The sequence below is a fragment of the Eptatretus burgeri genome, chromosome 12 (genome assembly GCF_056783735.1).
Source record: "Eptatretus burgeri isolate ZD-2024b chromosome 12, Ebu_testis_v1, whole genome shotgun sequence".
In the NCBI taxonomy this organism is placed as follows: Eukaryota; Metazoa; Chordata; class Myxini; order Myxiniformes; family Myxinidae; genus Eptatretus; species Eptatretus burgeri.
The window spans coordinates 93867955-93889971 of NC_140972.1; the positions used below are offsets into that span (position 1 = coordinate 93867955).

Below are 22017 nucleotides of genomic sequence, written 5' to 3' on the forward strand. Positions count from 1 at the left end.
CATTCATGGTATTCGTGTCCCCAAAATAAATAACCTGAGGGCTGAGTAACTACCTAAACAAACTCACTCACACGGACGACTTAAATAAAATTGCCGGCGCTAAGACATACATGCCGGGGGCGCACTCATATTTACAGTACATCTTAACCTTCACTTACAAATTTTACACTAAACCATGGCCCAGGATCATTGAACTCTGCAAAAAGAAAGCAGTTAGCAGGGAGCCAGGCTGCTCGCATGCAGTCTCTGGCTCAAACAATGCAGATGACAGGGAACGTGGCCGGCTGCTCATACGCAGTCCAAGGCCTTCCCTTTTGAACTGAACGCAGTGAACCACAACGTTGCATGGGCTGTACAAATGCAGTCTCCGTGCCAGCTCAAGTGGCACACGCAATGAACACAACGAATGGATGGATGAATGGTTTGAACTGAACGCAGTGAACCACAACGGTGCATGGGCTGCACAAACGCAGTCTCCATGCCAGCTCAAGTGGCACACACAATGAACACAACGAATGGATGGATGAATGGTTTGAACTGAACGCAGTGAACCACAACGGTGCATGGGCTGCACAAATGCAGTCTCCGTGCCAGCTCAAGTGGCACACGCAATGAACACAACGAATGGATGGATGAATGGATGGACGCAAACACGGTGCACGGGCCGCCACTGCAGGCCCGTGTTGTAGCTGCCAACAGGGCAGTTCTTGCAGCTTGCAAACTGTTGTCTTGATCCTGGCGCACATGGCAATGAACAGGGGGGGGGGCAAGGCAAAATTGAACGGGGCTGGTGAACGTGGGCAGTGGGCATGGCATGGCAAAGGTGAGCAGGCAACCACAGTCCGCAGAAGAAGGCCGCTGCAGGCAAACACAGCCGGCAGATGAACTGGCCGGCACAGGCCTTGAAGTACCACAGCTGCAGATGATCCGGCCGGCAGATGAAGTGGGCCGGCACAGGCCTTGCAGCAACACAGCCAGCAGATGAAGCTGGCCAGCCTTTGCCGTTCAGTGGAGGTTGGTGGAGGGAGTGCGGTGGTGCTGGCCACTTGGAAGGCGGGCTCGGACCTACCTACCTGTCTCCCTCCCACCTATCACCTTTGCCTGTTACTGTACATACCCACCCCCTTAATTTGTCAAACCCCAATTTAGCCCCAACTTATTCTTTTATTTTTACTTCCCCACTATAATTCGTCCCCTAACCCCCTTTATCGTCTTTGTTCGGCTAACCTATCCTGTCACCTAGCCTACTCCCAACCCCTACGTTCCCTTCCCGGAGGGGAATAAGGGAGAGCTGGCATCCTTTGTCGAGGCCCAACGAAGCCTCAGAATGGCCTCCCCAGAGTTCAGCGATCTATAACCAAAGTGGGTCCAGCGGCCCACAACGAGAGCGAGGGGATGGATGGTGGGGATGGATGGTGCGGAGGGGTACACTTCCTATTCTACCCTATCCATTTAACTGTTAAACTACCCCGGGGCTTTCAACAAGCGCCTCTCGCTTAAACTATTGGTTCTAACAACCCAGATTCCCGTCGCTTGTGTTGGTGTCCTCACAATTTCGGGCCTCGCCCCCCAATTTTCTCTCCGTGCCCTCACACGGTCTCATGGCTGGGACACGTGGCTCCCTTTGGCAGGCACGACCCTCTGCCGAATCTCCCGCTATGGCACCCCCGGGCACTACACTGCCTCCGAGCCTACCAGCTCCCTAAACACCGGGGAGTGCCCCCATGGCACCTCCCCTGAAACGCACACGTGGCAGGCTGGCTTCCCGGGCCCCTTTCCTAGGGTCACCCATGCCCACAACTCTGCCCACGTGGCTAATGGCGCCCCGGGCCCCCGCACCAAGCAGGCGCACCCGTGCCCACTACGCTATCCCGGCCCCCCATGGGCCCTTGGCCTACCACGGCCGACTAGCCTGGTGCCCGGGGTACCCACTCAGCGATACTCACTTTTCGCAGCCACGCTCCCAGCCCGTCAACAGGGCTCCTGCACCCCTCCAAACGGGTTTCGAGCCTACACTCCCACCAACAACAAAACGACCTCCATTTTTGTTAATTTGACTAACCCCCTAACTCAGTCTACACTGACCCCGGGGTCCCTTGGGCGGGAGTCACTCCTCCCCCCAATCACTCATCGCACCATGCATTCCCCATTCGCTCCACTCACACAGACCCGCTGGCCTCACTCACTCACCAAGCACGTGCTTCCACTTCACTCACCAACTCTTCAACACACTCACCGCTGAACTCTGCCATCCTTCTAACTACCTTCCCCAACTAACTCGTGCTCCCACGTCGTCCCTTAAACTACAGCACGTTCCTTTTAACACTACGTAGCTAAACTACGTCCCTCTACACATTCACTGTCTGTCACTGTCTCCAAATAATCCCATTAATCAATTTTCCCAACCTAAATCTGACTACAATCCCTCTACCTCATCCATTCCATGGACTCCATGAGGACTTACCCCTGCCCCATGAAGACGGTCTAACTAAGCTAACCCTTCCCCCTAACTAGTTTCCATCCTGTGCCCAGGCCAAGGGGGTCTTCCACCCCTTGCCCACGAATCCTGTGCACCCGAAAGTGAGGCTTGCTTTTTTTATTTTTATTTTTTTCTTTCTCATGCGCAGCACCAGCGCGGCAACTCACAGCTTGCGCACTTTGCCCCTGCCCGTGACGTCATGCAGCTGCACGTGTTCCTCGTCCCTCCTTGGACGGTACTATCCGGCAGGGATACCCCTCCTGCCGGATTCCAACCCCACGTGCAGCCATGGCGTCACCGTGCGCATAAAAAAAAACACCCCCACGTCTCGAGGGGTTCCCCACGCGAACACATGTGCTTTGCCCGTTGGAGCTTAACACACACGATCGCGTGGAGAACCCGTCCGGTCCAAATCCGTAATCCTGCCTAAACTTTGTCCGTCCGCGGGATCGGCAAATCCACCGCGTGCGTTTCCGGACCGGGACTTCACTCTCGCAAGCGAGCACGTGGGGGTCTCGTGCGTTGCACAGCACGGACCTCGTGCTCACTGCTGGGTGAACCCGGCACGGTCCCCGAAACAACTACAGCCGCTATTCGGCTTTCTTTCTTCTGTCGCCGTCTCCGTCGCCATTCAACCCACGCACACCTGCGTGTTACGACGCTCACACTCCACACCATTACATTCACCCCGGGAGACGCGGCTGCATGTTCACACATGCCAACCGACATCTCCCTTACATACCGCTCTCTCACACACGGTCTCCCTTGCACTCGGCCGTTCACTCACGCATGCCATCTCCCTCGCACACGTGGCTCCACTCACTCACGGCCTTCCACTCACTCGTGCCATACTACTCACACAAACCATACTACTCACACACGCGGGGGCACTCACCCGCGGTGCCTCATCCACACACGGCGTGCTGGGAAGTACACACTCCGGCACAATCGCCACCACACCACTCACACACGGGGTCGCTTCCACACACGGGGACGCACTCACACCTTGCACCACACACACAGGAACAACCACACTGGGGATTCGTGTCCCCACAAGGGTCTCCGGGGCCTCTATACCCCCCAAGCTTTCCGTGCACCCGTTCGCAGCACTCCTCCCCTCGACCTCGCTCGACACGACCGAACTCACCTGGTCGTGACTCGCCTCAAGGGGGCATACTCCCTCCCCTCGTTCCTGGAGGAGGCCTTCCAGCTGCTCGCACCGGGTCCCTGCACGGTCCGCCAGCTCACCCCCATTATCCTCCACTACCTCCGTGTGTGTGTGTGCGTCACTTACCCCGTCTTCATCGTGCAGTCTTCCCTCTATCGTTCCCATCTCCCGTGTCTCTGCCAACTCAGTCACCTCTTCACCCTTTACCTCCCTTGTCTCAACTATTTTTATTTCCTTTGTCGTCACCTCGTGTCTCGTCTCACACGTTTTGGTCTCCCCATTTAATTTTTCCCTTTCGGTCACCGTCACGACCCTCGCCCAACACGTCCCCCGAATTATTTTTTCACCCGCCTCCACCGCGGGCCTGTCAGCCGTTGCACCCCCTCCCAGCTCGTTCGCTCCGACACGTGGAGTCGCCATTTTGAGCTCCCTGGTCACTGCCTTCATGCCCGCCTGCAGGCTTCGGCCCATGTTCTGCGTCTCACCCCACAGCTCTTTCATTTCTTCCCTCATTTGCTTGTTCATTCCTTTCATTTCGTTTTTCATTTCATTTGTGTTTGTATCCATCTTTTCGTTCATGCCTTTCATTTCGTTTTTCATATCCGCATTCATCTTTTGTGCATTCGCATCCATCTTTTCGTTCATGTTCGCATTTATCTTCGCTGTCATTTCCGCATTCATCTTTTGTGCATTCGCATCCATCTTCGCTGTCATTTCCGCATTCATTTTTGCCAGCATGGTGAATAGCTGGGCCATGTCGGGTGCGCTTGGGTGAGCCGTTTCGGCAAGGATCGGGGGGTTTTGGTGGAGAGGGGGAGGGGAGGTGTCATACACCGCGGCCGCTGCCGCACCTATTTCGGGCTCTGGGCTCAGTTGGGGGAGTTCATGTTCCTGCACGGGGATTCCATCCTGGACCATGGATCCTACACATTCTACATCCATTTCTAATACCCCCGGCTCCCGCTCGCCTTGAGACGCCATCTTGCTTCTCTTCAAGGGTTAATTTAGCTCGCTCGTAATTTGGAGGGAATCGGGGGTCGCTTCTCTCACCCCTGGACCTATTCCCGTGAATTTCGCTGGAGACAGGAGAGCCCGTTGTCCCGTTCTCCGATACCAGTGCCGCGAGGAGGGCGATGAATTTGTATCGCACGACCTGACACCAGTGTTGCGGATTCGCGCCCGCCGGCGTGCGGACGGCCACGTAACTCGAATCGCGGCACGTCGCCCACCGGACGGACAATCCAGTCGTGACCCTCTCGGACCAACGCCGGGAACTAGTCACGGGTGGACCTTTCGGTCTCACCGCGATCGTGCCAATCGGCCCCCGCGTGGGATAGGGTTGCTCGCCAAATTCGACCTCCCTAAGTACCCACACGGAGGGTAGACCGGGCGATCGCACCTCGCCGCAGGTCGACTTCGGACACGGGCCACTTTAAGCGACCCGTTCCGTACTATCGGGATAACCGAGCGGTGTTATTCGTCGGCCTCGACGGTTCGATTAATTATTTTGCGTTTCAGCCCACGACCAACCCTTTACGTGAAGCAAGATGGAGATTCAATAGAGGAAAAGACGAAGCGAAGCGGGAAAACAGTTCAACATGAAGCACATTTATTTCGCGATGAACGGAAAGCACACATATACAATTCCACCAAAAGCACATGTAAAAGAAGAAGACAATGCAATATTACATAAAAAGCAAATATCAAAGAGAAACACAATGCAGAGCTATCCGACTACCGAGCACACGGCAACACTTATACAATTTTACTTCACAGACGGCACCGACAACACACACACACTCAAAGCAAAAGAAAAAGAACCACCCTCCAGGATGAGGGGGGTAGGCGGGCCTGGGGCCGAGACCGTGTCGGGCCTACCCGTCTGATGATGAGACGCAAAGTGGCGGTGGCGCCTCGACTCCGCGGGCCTCGCGGACAGTGTCTGGTAGGGGGTGGGAAAGGGCCCCCTTTGTCGCACTATCTCAGCGCGGGGGGGGGGGAAACAGGAGGGGGTTGCTGATGCTCGGGGGAAGGAGGATATCACCCTGTCTCGGTTCCCGCGGCGAGCGTCTCCTCCTCGACCTCGGTCGTGTTGCTGGCCTCTCCCTCTGCAGCTCCCGGCACCGACGCGAGCACCCCCTCGTCCGCCTTCGCCGCCGCCCCCTCTCCACAGCTCCGTCTACTCGCCCTCTCAGTCTCCTCTCTTGGCTCGTCCCAACTCTTCACTCTTGACTTCTCCCCTCCGAACTCTGACTCTTCTTCCCAGCTCCACCGACAACTCGTTCCAACGCACCACCCTCGACTTCTCCCCTCCGAACTCTGACTCTTCTTCCCAGCTCCACCGACAACTCGTTCCAACGCACCACTCTCGACTTCTCCCCTCCGAACTCTGACTCTTCTTCCCAGCTCCACCGACAACTCGTTCCAACGCACCACTCTCTTTTGACTGACGAACGCAGCCGTTTATATAAGCCCCGTGGCTTCGCTCCTTCACCCTTGACCCTTTGCCTCCGACCCTTCACCTCTCTAACTGGCTCCCCATTGGACCGAGGAAAAGTGGGCGTGAATGCTTTTTGATCCATGAATTTGCATATAGCGTCCTCACTCCAACGCCCTGGAGGCGGGGCCAAATCGCCCACGCTCTCCGATAGGACGGAACAAAAGTGGGCGTGAGTCGTTTTTGATCCGTTTTCTGCGGAAAGTCTGTAATGTTTCTGAATATGCTGCTTGGTGCGCGCCCTGCACGAGTCCAGTATCGGTGCCCACGAGTGGCGCGGAAATGACAGTGAGGCGATGGTTGCGAGTTGTGACGGTAAAGGTCGTGGCTGTGGTTGTGAAGCGGCGTTGTGGTGGGTGGTTGTTGTGTGATGACTGTTGAGACGTGGTTGGTGGTGGTAGAAATGGCGGCTGGTCCAAAATAAAGATAGGAAAAGAAAACGGCTATCTAAAAGGGTCGCAGCCCGCATGAATGACATTTATTTCCTCAAAACAACGGGTTTGGGCCTAACTACACATATACTTACGGAGATATCTCACCTAAGGGACCTGAATGGTGGTTTGTGAATTTCGTCAACCACAACACTATATATATATATATATATATATATATATATATATATATATATATATATATATATATATATATATATATATATATATATATATATATATATATATATATATATATAACATAAATAAACTTTGTATCCCTGTTTACATACTGTTATTGGTTCAGGGTGTACGCAGTTGCGAGGCGAGTTTCTTGAACCCACTTCCCAGCTGATGATCCTGAAGCCAACAAACTGCAGATAACTCCGTGGCATGACAGGTTCCGAAGCAACCACGGACACTGTCTGAGATGTTTAATTCAGGCATGCTCCAGTGTCAAGCTGTGCTTTACCTATCTGATGAATTAAACCCCTCATAAGGGATGATATTGCTCTCAACGCCACACTGCTGCCAATCAAAATGGCCGAGCAATACCGTAACTGGGATGTTGGCTAATGTCGAATCATAACTGAACAGAGGGGGCAGAACTTCGTGTAATTAATTATATGCTTTGTCTAACCAATGTAAAGAGATGACCGGGCAGTTTAGAAAGCAGTTTATCAGGATTTTGCAAAGGCACGTTTGTATAAATGGACAGTGTCACATGCGAAAACTCTTACCCCTCGCACGTCAGCCCACTTTGTCATCTTATCACAATCTCTGCACACACAGACTCCTCAATCGCTCTGGGAGAAGGAGAGAAGAAAGATTGATAGAGGAGTGGAGCAGGTGGTGTGTGTCGTCCCCGGTCTCACCTGTATGTGAGCTGGTCGGCTCACGTGGTATCCAACAGAGTGTCTGGTATGGGTGAGTGAGAGGTGCAAATGAGACGTGTGGTGTGTGTGGTTGCGTGTAGTGCTTGTCCTGAAAAGGACTGTCGTGGACTCTGATAACGCTGTTCAAAACCAGATCAAATCAATGAGGTGCATGCGGTGGCAGGTGCAAGGATGCAAGGTGCGTGTGTAAGACCTGCAGGGAGATGAGTTGATTGAGGAGAATCACTGTTGATGTTGAGAATCAGCAGTGATTCTCCTGATGTTTGAGAGTTTGTGGTTGTTTTAATGAAGTGAGCAGAAGAGGTTTTGTCAGTGAGGAGGTGGTACCCCCACCTGGAAGCCCTCGTCTCTATGATCATTTCGCTTGGCTCCCTCAGCGCTCAATCCGTTGCGTTCCGTTCCGTCACTTTCCCCAGGTGCTTGCGTGGTTCATCTTGAACTCTCCACTCGATCACCACCTCCATTCGATCCACCAACCACTGGATTTTGAACCAACTCTGGACTCGGATAATTCAACTCAACTTGTCTAAACTGTGAACTGGTGTTTTGACCCTGAACTCTTCTTCCCTTGGACAACTTCGGAACTGACACTGACTTCTTCTCTGCCAGGCATTTTATCGCCCTCGATCCTGTCATCTCTCACGTCCACCTCCTGAGATCCAGCCACTCCAATTGGTTGGCGTGCTGTGATACAGCTATTGTGATTGGCTGTAGGAACGTGGGGGCTTGTCTCTGATTTGTCGGAGGTGGTGGAAAGGACAGGACAAGCAGAAGGACCATGCAAAGCATCCGACGTTCACGTGAATGCCGAGCTGTGCCTGCATTTGTTGTGAAGAATCTGAAAATGGAGTCAAAGAACAATGGGATAACTCCAACTGCACTCACAACGCATCTTTCCCTTCTACTGATGCAAGGGGGAGAGGTGATTTATCGAAACAAAATAACTACACAAGGAATGATTCCTCCTTTGCCTTCCATTTCATTATGTTTGTGCCATATCCTGATGCTGTGTGGACTGTGCTTCCCCACTGACGGACAGCTAGTAGCTTATACTGTTGCGAATTTGGAAACCATGAGCACATAACAGCCAGGTCCTATAGATCAGTTACATCGGTAAGTACGTGTTTCTAGTTAGGATCCCGTCCCGAGTCTAATGGGAATTAAATGTTCGTGCGCTGCGGAGTTATTTTGATAGTCAGGGTTTTCTTTTACATCACTTACAACAACAAAACACCTTCGACTCGTATCCTGACGCCATAATGCTCGCGTGGGCGGAGTTCAATGAAGAACTTGGCGTCTCTCGACCAATCAGAGAGATGAGAGCGAGTTTGCTGTCGTTCGGCCAATGGGAGCCAACGCAGGACAATATTACTCATCTTCCTGTTTGAGGGGCGGTCCGCCAAGACGCCCGCCACGCCCCCCCCCCGGTCCAATCAGCGGACTTGGCACCCCTTTTGGCCAATCAAAGGGGCAATGAGCGGATCGTGCGCCAAAACCATCCAGTAAGGGGGGCGGGTTATGAGAGGGAGTCCCCTCCCCCCTGGACGGGGAGTGAATAACACTGAACAACAAAAATTTTTTACCGGAGATGTGTAAAGTGATTTAGACTAATTTGGGTACGCTGATTTCAAAAATCATAACCGTTTTGCTGTATCACGTCAGGATTTTCAGTAACAGAAATATTCCCATTGCCTAGAAGTCAGGATTTCAATGAAATTTACAAAAATTCATTTATTCATTTATTTCATCATGAATGCTTCAAAATTATAGAAATTACAGGAAAACTCCACTAGAATGTAATTAAAAATGCTTTAGGCATTTGGCTTTGCGTTTGTGCTGCTCTGTGTCAGTTTCACGATGCAGGAACCAGCAGAAATCGCCCATCATGTTCGGGTTGTGCCGCCCTTGGTAACGCGTCTCCATGAGTGAAATCTCTTGGTGGAATCGCTCGCCGTGCTCGTCCGAGACTGCTCCCAAGTTGTCAGGGAAGAAGTTCAGGTGCTGGTGTAGGAAATGGATTTTCAGGGACATCCTGGAGCCAAGTTTCCTGAAGGACTCCAGCAGCTGCTGCACTATTTCTTCATAGTTGTCCGTCAGAGCTTTGAAGCTCCTCCACGCTGCCAGCTCTTTGGGGTTTAGAGTTGTCGGAAAAGTTTCGTCCTTCATAATCTGTCGGATTTGCGGTCCAACAAAGACACCAGCCTTGATCTTGGCCTCCGACAAGGTGTTGCCAAACTTTTCCTTGAGGTATAAAAACCCACGCCCATTCAGATCCATTGCCCGTACAAAACTTTTCATCAAGCCGAGCTTTATGTGGAGTGGTGGAAGGAAAACCTTGGCTGGGTCGACAAGGGCGACATGCTTCACGTTGTGTCGACCAGGTACATGCTCTTTTCGCTCTTCCCAATCTTTCTTCGTCCAGTGATTCTTGTCGTCTCTGCTATCCCAGAGACAAAGGAAGCACATGTATTTCGTGTAGCCTGACTGCAGCCCTAACAACAGCGCCACCACTTTCAAGTCTCCGCAGATGTGCCAGTTGAAGTCATTGTACTTGATGGAATCAAGCAGCTGCCGCATAGTCTCATAGGTCTCTGTCATGCCGAAGGCGTGAGCCAGTGGGACTGATGGTTTCTCGTTGCCATTGTGGAGCAAAACAGCCTTCAAGCTGTTCTTCCCCGAGTCGATGAAGAGGCGCCAGTCTGCAGGATCGTGATCACACCCAAGTTCTTTCAACAGACCGTTGATGTCACTGCAGAATGTCATCGTGTCTTCCATCTCAAAGAACTCAGCCATGTCTCTGTGACGTGCTCTGAACAAGGATATCTTGGTGTTAGGTTCAAGTAGATTCCACTGCTGCAGCCTTGATCCAAGCAGCTCTGCCTTCGCCTTTGACAGCGAGAGATCTCTTACAAGATCATTTAAGTCTCCCTGGTTCAGAAGGTGTGATTCTTGAGTGTCGGGTTCAAAAGGTTCATCATCATCATCCTCTTCACCACTGCTTACAGCTATGTTCTGATCAGCTGGAGGTGTTGGAACGGGGTTCTCGTCATCATGAGGCACAGGTTTACGAGCAGAGACGCAGTCAGCGTACTTGATGTGACCTTTATTCTTCTTGTTGAAGCCGGCGATGCTTGTGCAGCAGAAATAACAATCATCATGATGATTCTGCGGCTCACGCCATATCATGGGCACCGCAAATGGCATGCTCGCGCGCTTGCCCACCACCCACTGAGTCAAGGTTGTGTGACAGCTTGTGCAGCAGATGTGTGGTGCCCAGCTCTGTTCTTGGTCCCCCACCTTACACCCGAAGTAGTGAAAGTAGGCGGCCTTCATTTTCACTGCTGTAGATATACTTCGCTGTTGATCTTTTTTGGTATACCGACCACAGACATAACAGAAGTTGTCAGGATGATTGGTACAGGAACGCCTACTCATCTTTATCTGAAAGAAAGAAATATAACACAAGTTAACAACAATTGTACGAAATAGACATGTTAAAGACATATGTAAATTTCATTGAAATCCTGACTTCTAGGCAATGGGAATATTTCTGTTCCTGAAAATCCTGACGTGATACAGCAAAACGGTTATGATTTTTGAAATCAGCGTACCCAAATTAGTCTTAATCACTTTACACATCTCCAGTAAAAAAAATTTTTTGAAATTTGTTGTTCAGTGTAATTGATCAGCGCGATCCGACTGGGAGAAGTTGTGGTTTGACGGCCGGATAGTCTGGGATTGCCTCGCCTGGCCTGCTGGCGCTCACTGCCTTGTCCTCCCTCACGCTGGTTGGTGTCCGTCCTTCATCCTCCGTCCCTGGTACTTGGAGTGGCATCGTGGTTGTGGGTTTGAGTCCCGCCAATCCAGAACGTCAAAGACCAAACGACGTGGACAGGTCCAAGATAGCTCTGGTCTCCAGCTCATCTTCCCTTGAGCTGGAAAGCTTCAATAAAGACCTCGAGGTCCATCTCTGTCTGGGTATTTGTGTGTGCGTGTGTGTGTCCTTGGGTCCCGTCTATCAGTAGAATTGTTAAGTGCTTATTGCTGCACATTATTTACATTTCTTAGTCGGATAACTCTGCCCTTACGTGCTCCCCTCATTCCCCAATTATTATTGTAAATAAATTCCCTCTTGTTGAATGTCCCAGCTTGTCCTTGTCCTTTCTATCATTGGTTTGCCGCGCTGCGAACGGGAATTAGGAGGCCTCATTGCTGCTGTAATCGTGCAATCGGCCCGGCAGGTTTCTGGTACTCAACGCTCGGGGTACGACTCAGATCCGGCTCGGTAACGGCCCGGATCGCGCAGATCCTGCCGAGGGTAAATTTCCCTGGTAGTTTGGACGACGTGGGTATTTAGATAAATTGAAATTGGCAATTAACCCAATCCCACGTGGTCGACCTATTGGCGATCTTAGACCCGACAAGGGACCCATGACCTTTCAGATTTATCTGAAAGGTACGACCAAAATTCCAGGTGTTCGGTGGAGCCGACTCGACTACTCTATCTCGCGGTTGTGCTCGCCACCGCGACCCGGCTCCACACCAATACATGTTGCTGCATTTGAGCCTGGTGAGTAACTGCTGAAATCAATCTGTCCAGGTTCTTCCCGACATCTTTGTTCTTCGTTCCTTTCACATTTCTTTCTAAAAAATTTTTTTCACAATTCTCTTTATTCATTATAATTCTTGCTTTTTCTTCTCTTTCATCTCTTTTACTCTTCATTCTTCTCTTTCATTATCTATCTCTCTTAGGAGAAGTGAATTCTTGCAGAAATTTTTCTGTGAGGCTCACAAAGCTGCACCTGGATGGGTTTGAGGGTTGTGGAGTAGCGGCTGAACCCCGAATCCGATCCAGGTTCCTCCTGATGACTCAATCTTCGCTCTTTACTTCTTCAGGTTCCTTTTTTGTCTTCTGTTTCATTATTTGTTGGATGTGTCTCCCTGGGGCTTCTGAAAACCATAACACTGCGGTATTGTTACGATGTGATCATGTTCTCTTGTACGATTCACATAAACACCTCCCTTGTACTGAATAATTAATGATGCTTAAATTGGGACATCTTTAAACACTCCATTCTTTCGCTTCTGCTTTAGCTGCTCTTGGTAGTTGCTTGAGAAATAGTTGAAGAATTATATGTTGATGATTTATTGGGAATGGACTGATCTACTTGGATGAATGTCTGTCCATCTGAGCACAATACAAATCTCATAATTTGCAATTCAAGGTTCAAATGTGTTAAATTTCCTTAATTTGCATATTGTCTGCTAACCTCTTTGTCAGATCATGGTAGGCCTGTACTTTTCACCAAACATTGAGGTTTCCGCAACTCCGAACCAACCCTGGATGGGTCTTGACTCTGTCTCAAGGTCATGTCAGTTAAGAAATTAATTAGTAATTTTATGATTACTAATTTTAATCATAATTTTATGATTACTAAGTAATTTTATGTTCAAATCATGATTCTGGGGCATACAATTGCCGACTCTTGTGAAAGACACCGTGTAATCGTGACCGTCCTCCAGGTAATGCCAGGAGCGGGGACATCCAGCACCTTCCTCCGAGGGATGGCACACACATTGATTGATGTTCCACGCTGCCTGTCAAACACCAGGATGACAGCTTATAGCTGTGTCAGCACTCGAACACAAGCTAGACAGGTCAAGGTAAAACGACTAGATATCTGCGATCACAAAAATATCTCCCAGCTTACCCTCGGCCCACCATCTAATGATGACATTATTTTCGGACCGCCATATGACCTTCCTTTCTACATTTAGGGATAAGTGTGTAAATTAAGAAAATATGTCCCCATCTGCAATCTATCCATAAAATTAAACATCATGAAAATCAGAGGAAAATTATTCAAGTTATGATTAAAAATGGTGTTTTTGTTAATTAGGTCACAATCTGAAAAAAGTGGGTCAGGGACACAAAACAAATATCATGTGCTCAACCTCAATGCAGGTGCACTATAATGATGTCAGGACATCTTGGAAAGCCAAGTGGTCTTTGAGATTCCACATTGGCAAAATTGAGCGATGACAAAAAAAAGATGTTTGTTTTTGTTTGTCTGTTTGTTTTTTCTGGACCACCATTTGACCTTGACCTTTAACCCAGAGCGGAATGATGTAAATTAATCGTAAGTGCACCTTACTCGAGGCTATCTAATCGAGAGAGGGCAATTTTGTGATGATCGGACAAACCTTCATCGAGTTTGGGTGAAAAATGTTAAAATGTCTCTAAAATAATTGGGTCATGACCTTAAAAATTGGTCAAGCTCAAAAAACATTGTCAACTCCGCCTACTTACTATTTGCATCGTTGATCCAAAATTTCATTCTAAAAGGATATAGCTCAGAAATTGGGAGTGGAGTTGGAAAAGAGATCTAAGTGGTGGTTTAGTACTCCTCAGGGTGAAAGAACCTCTGTGGTCCAATTTAAAATTGGGGGCGCTAAATATAGAAACAAATCCAACAACAGCAATAAGCCTTCCCTTATCCTATATAAGGGGAAGCTTAATAAAAGGAGTTGTGATTAAAACTGTGTCGATCACAAAAATGCCTGGTGTTGGCTTAATGGCGAGGGTGGTGAGCTTGGGTTCCGAGTCAAGATCCTCGGGTCCTGAGTTCAAGTCCCACTCAGCTGTTGAATTAATACCAGGTGGGTTTAACTCGGCCTGTCATCCTTCCGAGGTCGGCAAAAATGAGTACCAGCATGCTGGTATACTGTGTCGGAGTGGAGACCTGTCCAGGATTGTTCCCAATATCCAAGGAGACTGCTTCGACAGCACCAACCCTCTGCACAGAGTGTGGTTCCAATGGATGGACGGATCACAAAAAGCTTCAGTTGCTCGTTCACATGCCGTACAAAAATGAACTTGCTTACTGGATTACATCATTGATGTGTTTGTTTTTGGAGTCAAAAAATTTGATCACTAGTGACAAACACACCTGTAAATACCAAATATAATGTGGATTCATTATAAGATCCCACAATTCAAGATTATCAAGTCTGTGACCTCATAGTTAACCCTTAATAGGTAGCCTGGGCTTTTGAGAACCCCAAGGTAAGCTGGGGTTTTTTGCAAAAAAATACAATAAAATTCAAGACATTTTTTGTAAAAAAATAAAATAATAATTTAATGATACATTAATCGAGTTTTTGTCTTAAAATATTGCAAAGGGTTTCATTTTGATATTTACATCATGTTATTGCAATAAAATGATGAGAACATTTATTTATTTATTTTTAATTACTCTCCCTCGGTGGTAAAGGACTTCAGGTTGCCCAGATGTTACCGTGGGATGAAGGTTACCTATTAAGGCTTAAAGTCAATCTGAATGAACAAGACTTACTTTTACAAATAACCTTTCTGCAACAAATTTTAACTTCAAATGAAACACTGATTTATTATTTCTTAATTTCTGTTAGGCAAAGGCTCGGTTCTCCAACTAGGCATGACCCCCAAATTCTCCCACAGCATGGTCTCCAGCATTGAGACCACTCACCTGGAACACCAGTTCTTCTTCCCTCTCTTCTGCACTGCACTCAATCCATGGACCACGGGCACAGTTGATGGTGATTATAAACGTCCTCGGCGGGTCTACATGGGGAAGGGTAGGCGTAATTAAGGAGTTTTAATCATTAAAAGGAGAAAGTGATTGCTTGCTTGCAAACTTTCCTGAACCATGTCGTTAGGTGACCCAGGTCATTAAGAAACTGGTCTTTTGCACTCGTAAACATGCGGAGCTCATTAAATATACAGAACACCTGTCGCAATACCAATCTATCGGGTACCCCAACGACTCCCTCTCCTCTCCACTGCTGAAATAGAACTGGATTATTGATAAGGGTTTGTTTGACAGCTGTTTCTTCCCGAAGTGAACCCTCATCCTTTGAGTGCATGTTCCTGGACAGTGCCTTTTCTCACAAATATTGTCCCGATGGTGATGGTACCCAGGATCCATGGTCGTGGTACCCAGGATCCATGGTAGTGGAACCCAGGAGCCATGGTCATGGTACCCAGATCATCCATTCTTAACTCTCTGTTGTCATTTGAATGCCGTGCAGGACTGTCTGGATTTACTGATATCTCCCTCTTGGGCCAAAATATATCACGACAAAGGTGATGAATGCAGTTTGTATATTATTATTATTATTATTATTATTATTATTATTATTATTATTAGTAGTAGTACTATTATTGTTGGCATTATTGTCCCCCGCCCCCCTTCGCATTATAAAATTTTCATTTTGGAATTTCCTCATTGTTCCCATATTATTTTGGTGTCATCTTGGTGTGTTTTCTCTCTCAGTTGTTTGTACAAAAAAAAATAAAAAACAAGTGTGGAAGGAATGGCAATTGATAAGGATGGAATGATAAGACAATCCTTAAACGGATTACCATCACGACGTCTTTTTACAATCTCCCATCTCAATCTCACAACAAATAAAATATACAACTACACCAACCACATTACAAATCTACAACTACCTCTAACATATATATCTACATAGAATTGCACCAACCCACATGACAAATCTACAACTACCTCTAACATATATATCTACATAGAATTGCACCAACCCACACGACAAATCTACAACTACCTCCAATATCGACATTTATAAACAACGACAACCACCACACCACAAACCGACAATGACCTCTAACAAAGACATTTACAACTACCTCTAAAATAGATATCTCCGTACAATTACACCAACCCACACTACAAATCTATAGCTACCTCAAACATAGACATCCCCGTACAATTACACCAACCACACTACAAATCTACAACTACCTCTAACATATATATCTACATAGAATTGCACCAACCCACACGACAAATCAACAACTACCTCGAACATATACATCTACATACAATTACACCAACCACACTACACATCTACAACTACCTCGAACATAGACATCTACATACAATTACACCAGCCACACTACACATCTACAACTACCTCGAACATAGACATCTACATACAATTACACCAGCCACACTACAAATCTACAACTACCTCTAACATAGACATCTCGGTACAATTGTTGCTATTGACATGCGCGCACACACACACACACACACACACACACACACACACACACACACACACACACACACACACACACACACACACACACACACACACACACACACACACACACACACACACACACACACACACACACACACACACTCAGTCACCTCGGACGAAAATGTCAAAAGATGTCGTGATGTAATTCTGTGAATGGATAGTGTTGTCATTCCTTTGTTGTCATCCCTTCCTCCCTTGTTTAGTTTTTTGTTTTTTTTGGAATTCCATCCCGACATGTTGTTTCATGTTTTTAAAATGTTTTTTTTCCAACTTGTTTCTATTGCTTTTAATCATTTTTTAAATTTAAACCTCTGAATGGCTCGTTTATAGTTTCGTGGTGGAATTACCTGTGGTATGCAACACGATGTGTACTGTGCTGTATGAATGATAGACATCTTCACAAAGGTACAAGAGAGGGGGCCATCCACGAGCTGTGCACCCCACTGGACGATCATGGGGTGGGGTAAGCATGTGGGGTTGGAGCATCAACAGGCCATGTGTGACCCACATGGACGTTCTGAGCTGTGGGACATACTAGTGGGGGGTGGAGGACATGCATGGGCCATGTTCCCACCTCGATGTTTGTGGCTGAAGGCTCACACGGTGTAGATCCGGAACTCGGAGGCGTGCACGGGGGTCCGCAGGATCAGGTGCAAACACGAGCCACACAACCCAACCGGACGTTTCGAGATTGGGGGCGCGCACGAGGGAGGGACGGGACTTAGACTGGCCGTGCGGCTCATCTGATCACTGGGAGGGGGGAAGGGGGCGTACATGTGTTAACGTGTCCCACCTCGACGTTTAGGGTTGGGGAGATCCACCGTGTGGGGGCGAGGGGGGGGGAGAGGAGGGGGTATGCACGAGGTGGTGTTTGTCTGGGCCATGTGGCCCATCAGGGCATTTTGACTCCAATTCCACGAAGATGTCGTTTTCCCGCCAGTTTTCCACGCGGTGACCTCGTTTTTCGTCGACAAGCGGTTGAGCTCTCTTGCCTCGTGGCAACTCAAGTTCATTCCGATTGTCTGTGAGATCCGACGTTTACAACACAAAACATCGCCGCCCAATAACGAGCAGGCTGTGTGCGCAGCTCACCCAGAGGGTGTGTGTTTACTTCATTGTATTTACTACAGCCTGTTTGAAGGGAAAAGTAAATGGCGCAGATCGTTTATTGCTCGACATTGGCTTTACCGGCCAACCATCATCATCGTGCTCAGCAAACCTCCAAAGGGAAGGGAGTGATGGAACTGGATCCTGAGGGCTATCCCAATGTGGTACATCACCTGGAGGTGAGCCCTGATATGTGGAAGATCACCTGGAGGTGAACCCTAATATGTGGTATATCACCTGGAGGTGAACCCTGATATGTGGTACATCACCTGGAGGTGAACCCTAATATGTGGTACATCACCTGGAGGTGAACCCTAATATGTGGTACATCACCTGGAGGTGAACCCTGATATGTGGTATATCACCTGGAGGTGAACCATAACATGTGGTACATCACCTGGAGGTGAACCCTAATATGTGGTACATCACCTGAAGGTGAACCCAGATATGTGGTACATCACCTGTAGGTGAACACTAATATGTGGTACATCACCTGGAGGTGAACCCTAATATGTGGTACTTCACCTGGAGGTGAACCCTAATATGTGGTATATCACCTGGAGGTGAACCATAACATGTGGTACATCACCTGGAGGTGAACCCTGATATGTGGTACATAACCTGGAGGTGAACCCTAATATGTGGTACATCACCTGGAGGTGAACCCTAATATGTGGTACATCACCTGGAGGTGAACCCTGATATGTGGTATATCACCTGGAGGTGAACCCTAATATGTGGTACATCACCTGAAGGTGAACCCTGATATGTGGTACATCACCTGTAGGTGAACACTAATATGTGGTACATCACCTGGAGGTGAACCCTAATATGTGGTACTTCACCTGGAGGTGAACCCTAACATGTGGTACATCACCTGGAGGTGAACCCTGATATGTGGTACATTACCTGGAGGTGAACCCTAATATGTGGTACATCACCTGGATGTGAATTTTGATCGATCACAAGATTCACAATACAAGGGTAATCCATGGATGTGGTAAAAATTGATTTATTATGATCATTATTATTATTATTATTATAAATGAATTAATTCATTCAGAGCACAGAGTTCGCACACCGGTACTTCTCGGTAATTTCATACGAATTCTCGTTTTTGGAACCTTGTTCGAACTCAAATTCCTCCTTCCCCACTCCTCTCCTCTCCCCTCCTCTTCCTCCAGATTTCCTCCCCATCCTTCCCCCTTCATTACCCAGATGGATGCGGCGCGACCAATGGGCTCCGCCTGCAGGGGTACGCGCCTCTGGCGGGAAACGAACGCTCCGACAGGTTGACGGCGACGGTAGTGCTGATCGGGCAGGAGGGTCGCAGGAGCAATGGCCGGCGAGTGCAGCTCCCTCACTTCGGAACCGGGGGAAGGTAGGGGGGCGTCGAGCCCCAGCACGGCATGCTCGGACACGGTTGGGAAAAAGCACGGCCCTCAACCTTGCCTCGTGCATGCCATCCGTGTGCACGTCCCCTTCACGCGCTGCATTTTGCCTTCCCAGCACGGATCACGCCTCTCACCTCGTGCCGTGTCAAGGACCGTGTCACTGTGTCTTTATGCAAACCATGCACGGGACCGTGTCACTGTGTCTTTATACAAACCATGCACGGGACCGTGTCACTGTGTCTTTATGCAAACCAAGCACGGGACCGTGTCACTGTGTCTTTATACAAACCATGCACGGGACCGTGTCACTGTGTCTTTATACAAACCATGTACAGGACCGTGTCACTGTGTCTTTATACAAACCATGTACGGGACCGTGTCACTGTGTCTTTATACAAACCAAGCACGGGACCGTGTCACTGTGTCTTTATGCAAACCATGCACGGGACCGTGTCACTGTGTCTTTATACAAACCAAGCACGGGACCGTGTCACTGTGTCTTTATGCAAACCATGCACGGGACCGTGTCACTGTGTCTTTATACAAACCAAGCACGGGACCGTGTCACTGTGTCTTTATACAAACCATGCACGGGACCGTGTCACTGTGTCTTTATACAAACCATGTACGGGACCGTGTCACTGTGTCTTTATACAAACCATGCACGGGACCGTGTCACTGTGTCTTTATACAAACCAAGCACAGGACCGTGTCACTGTGTCTTTATACAAACCATGTACGGGACCGTGTCACTGTGTCTTTATACAAACCATGCACGGGACCGTGTCACTGTGTCTTTATACAAACCAAGCACAGGACCGTGTCACTGTGTCTTTATGCAAACCAAGCACGGGACCGTGTCACTGTGTCTTTATACAAACCATGTACGGGATAGTATTGGTATTTATACAAGCCATGTACGGGATAGTATTGGTATTTATACAAACCATGTACGGGATAGTATTGGTATTTATACAAACCGTGTACAGGATAGTATTGGTATTTATACAAACCGTGTACGGGATAGTATTGGTATTTATACAAACCATGTACGGGATAGTATTGGTATTTACACACAACGTGTACGGAACAGTATTGGTATTTATACAAACCATGTACAGGATAGTATTGGTATTTATACAAACCATGTACGGGATAGTATTGGTATTAATACAAACCGTGTACAGGATAGTATTGGTATTTATACAAACCATGTACGGGATATCCCAATGTGGTATTGGTATTTATACAAATATTGGTATTTATACAAACCATGTACGGGATAGTATTGGTATTTATACAAACCATGTATGGGATAGTATTGGTATTTATACAAACCATCTACGGGATAGTATTGGTATTTATACAAACTGTGTACGGGATAGTATTGGTATTTATACAAACCATGTACGGGATAGTATTGGTATTTATACAAACCGTGCACGGGATAGTATTGGTATTTATACAAACCATGTACGGGATAGTATTGGTATTTATACAAACCATGTATGGGATAGTATTGGTATTTATACAAACCATGTACGGGATAGTGTTGGTATTTATACAAACCATGTACGGGATAGTATTGGTATTTATACAAACCATGTATGGGATAGTATTGGTATTTATACAAACCGTGTACGGGATAGTATTGGTATTTATACAAACCATGTACGGGATAGTATTGGTATTTATACAAACCATGTATGGGATAGTATTGGTATTTATACAAACCATGTACGGGATAGTGTTGGTATTTATACAAACCATGTACGGGATAGTATTGGTATTTATACAAACCATGTATGGGATAGTATTGGTATTTATACAAACCATGTACGGGATAGTATTGGTATTTATACAAACCATGTATGGGATAGTATTGGTATTTATACAAACCGTGTACGGGATAGTATTGGTATTTATACAAACCATGTACGGGATAGTATTGGTATTTATACAAACCGTGCACGCGACCATTGCTGTGCGTTTATACAAACCGTGCGTGGATTTTGAGTTGGTAACTTGTCCTTGTTGAGTGAGAATGGGACACTTCGGTGTGAATTTATGTCGATGTGACTGACACTGGACGTTTGTGGACAAATCGGGCTCGAAGTGCACCTTTTTCATTTTGGGGTCCACCGGCTGTGTCTTCATTCAATGGTCGGTGTTTGTTTTCGAGTTGCCATATTAAACCACTGGATCGTGGACCTGGTGCATGAAGGTTCAAGTCCCTTACAGGATTATTTATGGTCCATTGTCTACCAGAATGTCCTTGTATTTGATGTAAAAGTCCAACGATTTATTCTGATGTCTTTGTCCTACCTGTGATACAGACAGGTATAATCTCTTCCAAGACCTTTTGGTCGTTGAAAATAAATTTTTGGACAGGATCCTCACTTGTGCTGCTCCTTGGTCACTCTGCTCTCCATCCACAGGTTTACCACATCTGTCCAGGATCTCGGGGTCCATCAGCACCCAATTAATTTGGCCCCGGATTCCTCCTTGGGTCATCCCCAAGCCTTGAAAGTGTTCAGTATCCTCCTTGGTCCATCCGTGGTCTTGCTCCCCGTTCTGTCCCTGATAGTATTTTGTCTCTGATTTTGTCCCTGATAAACCCCTCATTACGTTATTCGTGCTTTTGTTACAATAATATCCAGAGTGTGTCTCGTACTGTGTACTGTGATGTGAACACCAACTACTGTGTTCTATAAAACGTATCCGTGTGTGTCCATGCAATTGTGCATGGCGTTCCGAGTGAGTGTTCATGTGTGCCCGGTAACTAGTTTGCATGAACAGATGTGCCTTGGTAACTAGTGTGCCTGGTAAAAAGTTTTCATAAACACGTATGCCCGGTAACTACTGTTCACAAACACGTGTCCCTGGTAACTACTATTCACGTTTTCCCGGTAACTAGTTTGCATAAACACGCAT

The 22017-nt window shown here is 47.7% G+C and overlaps 1 protein-coding gene across 1 annotated transcript in view; it reads left to right on the forward strand.

Annotated features, from left to right (window-relative positions):
* The window catches only part of LOC147016159 (Kv channel-interacting protein 4-like), a 484774-nt gene that overhangs the window by 39258 nt on the left and 423499 nt on the right, over positions 1–22017 (forward strand). Inside the window, exon 2 of the mRNA XM_085848921.1 lies at positions 18874–19070. Coding sequence (XP_085705047.1) covers positions 19028–19070 — 43 coding nt within the window. The 5' untranslated portion in view covers positions 18874–19027. The remainder of the gene's footprint in view (positions 1–18873; positions 19071–22017) is intronic.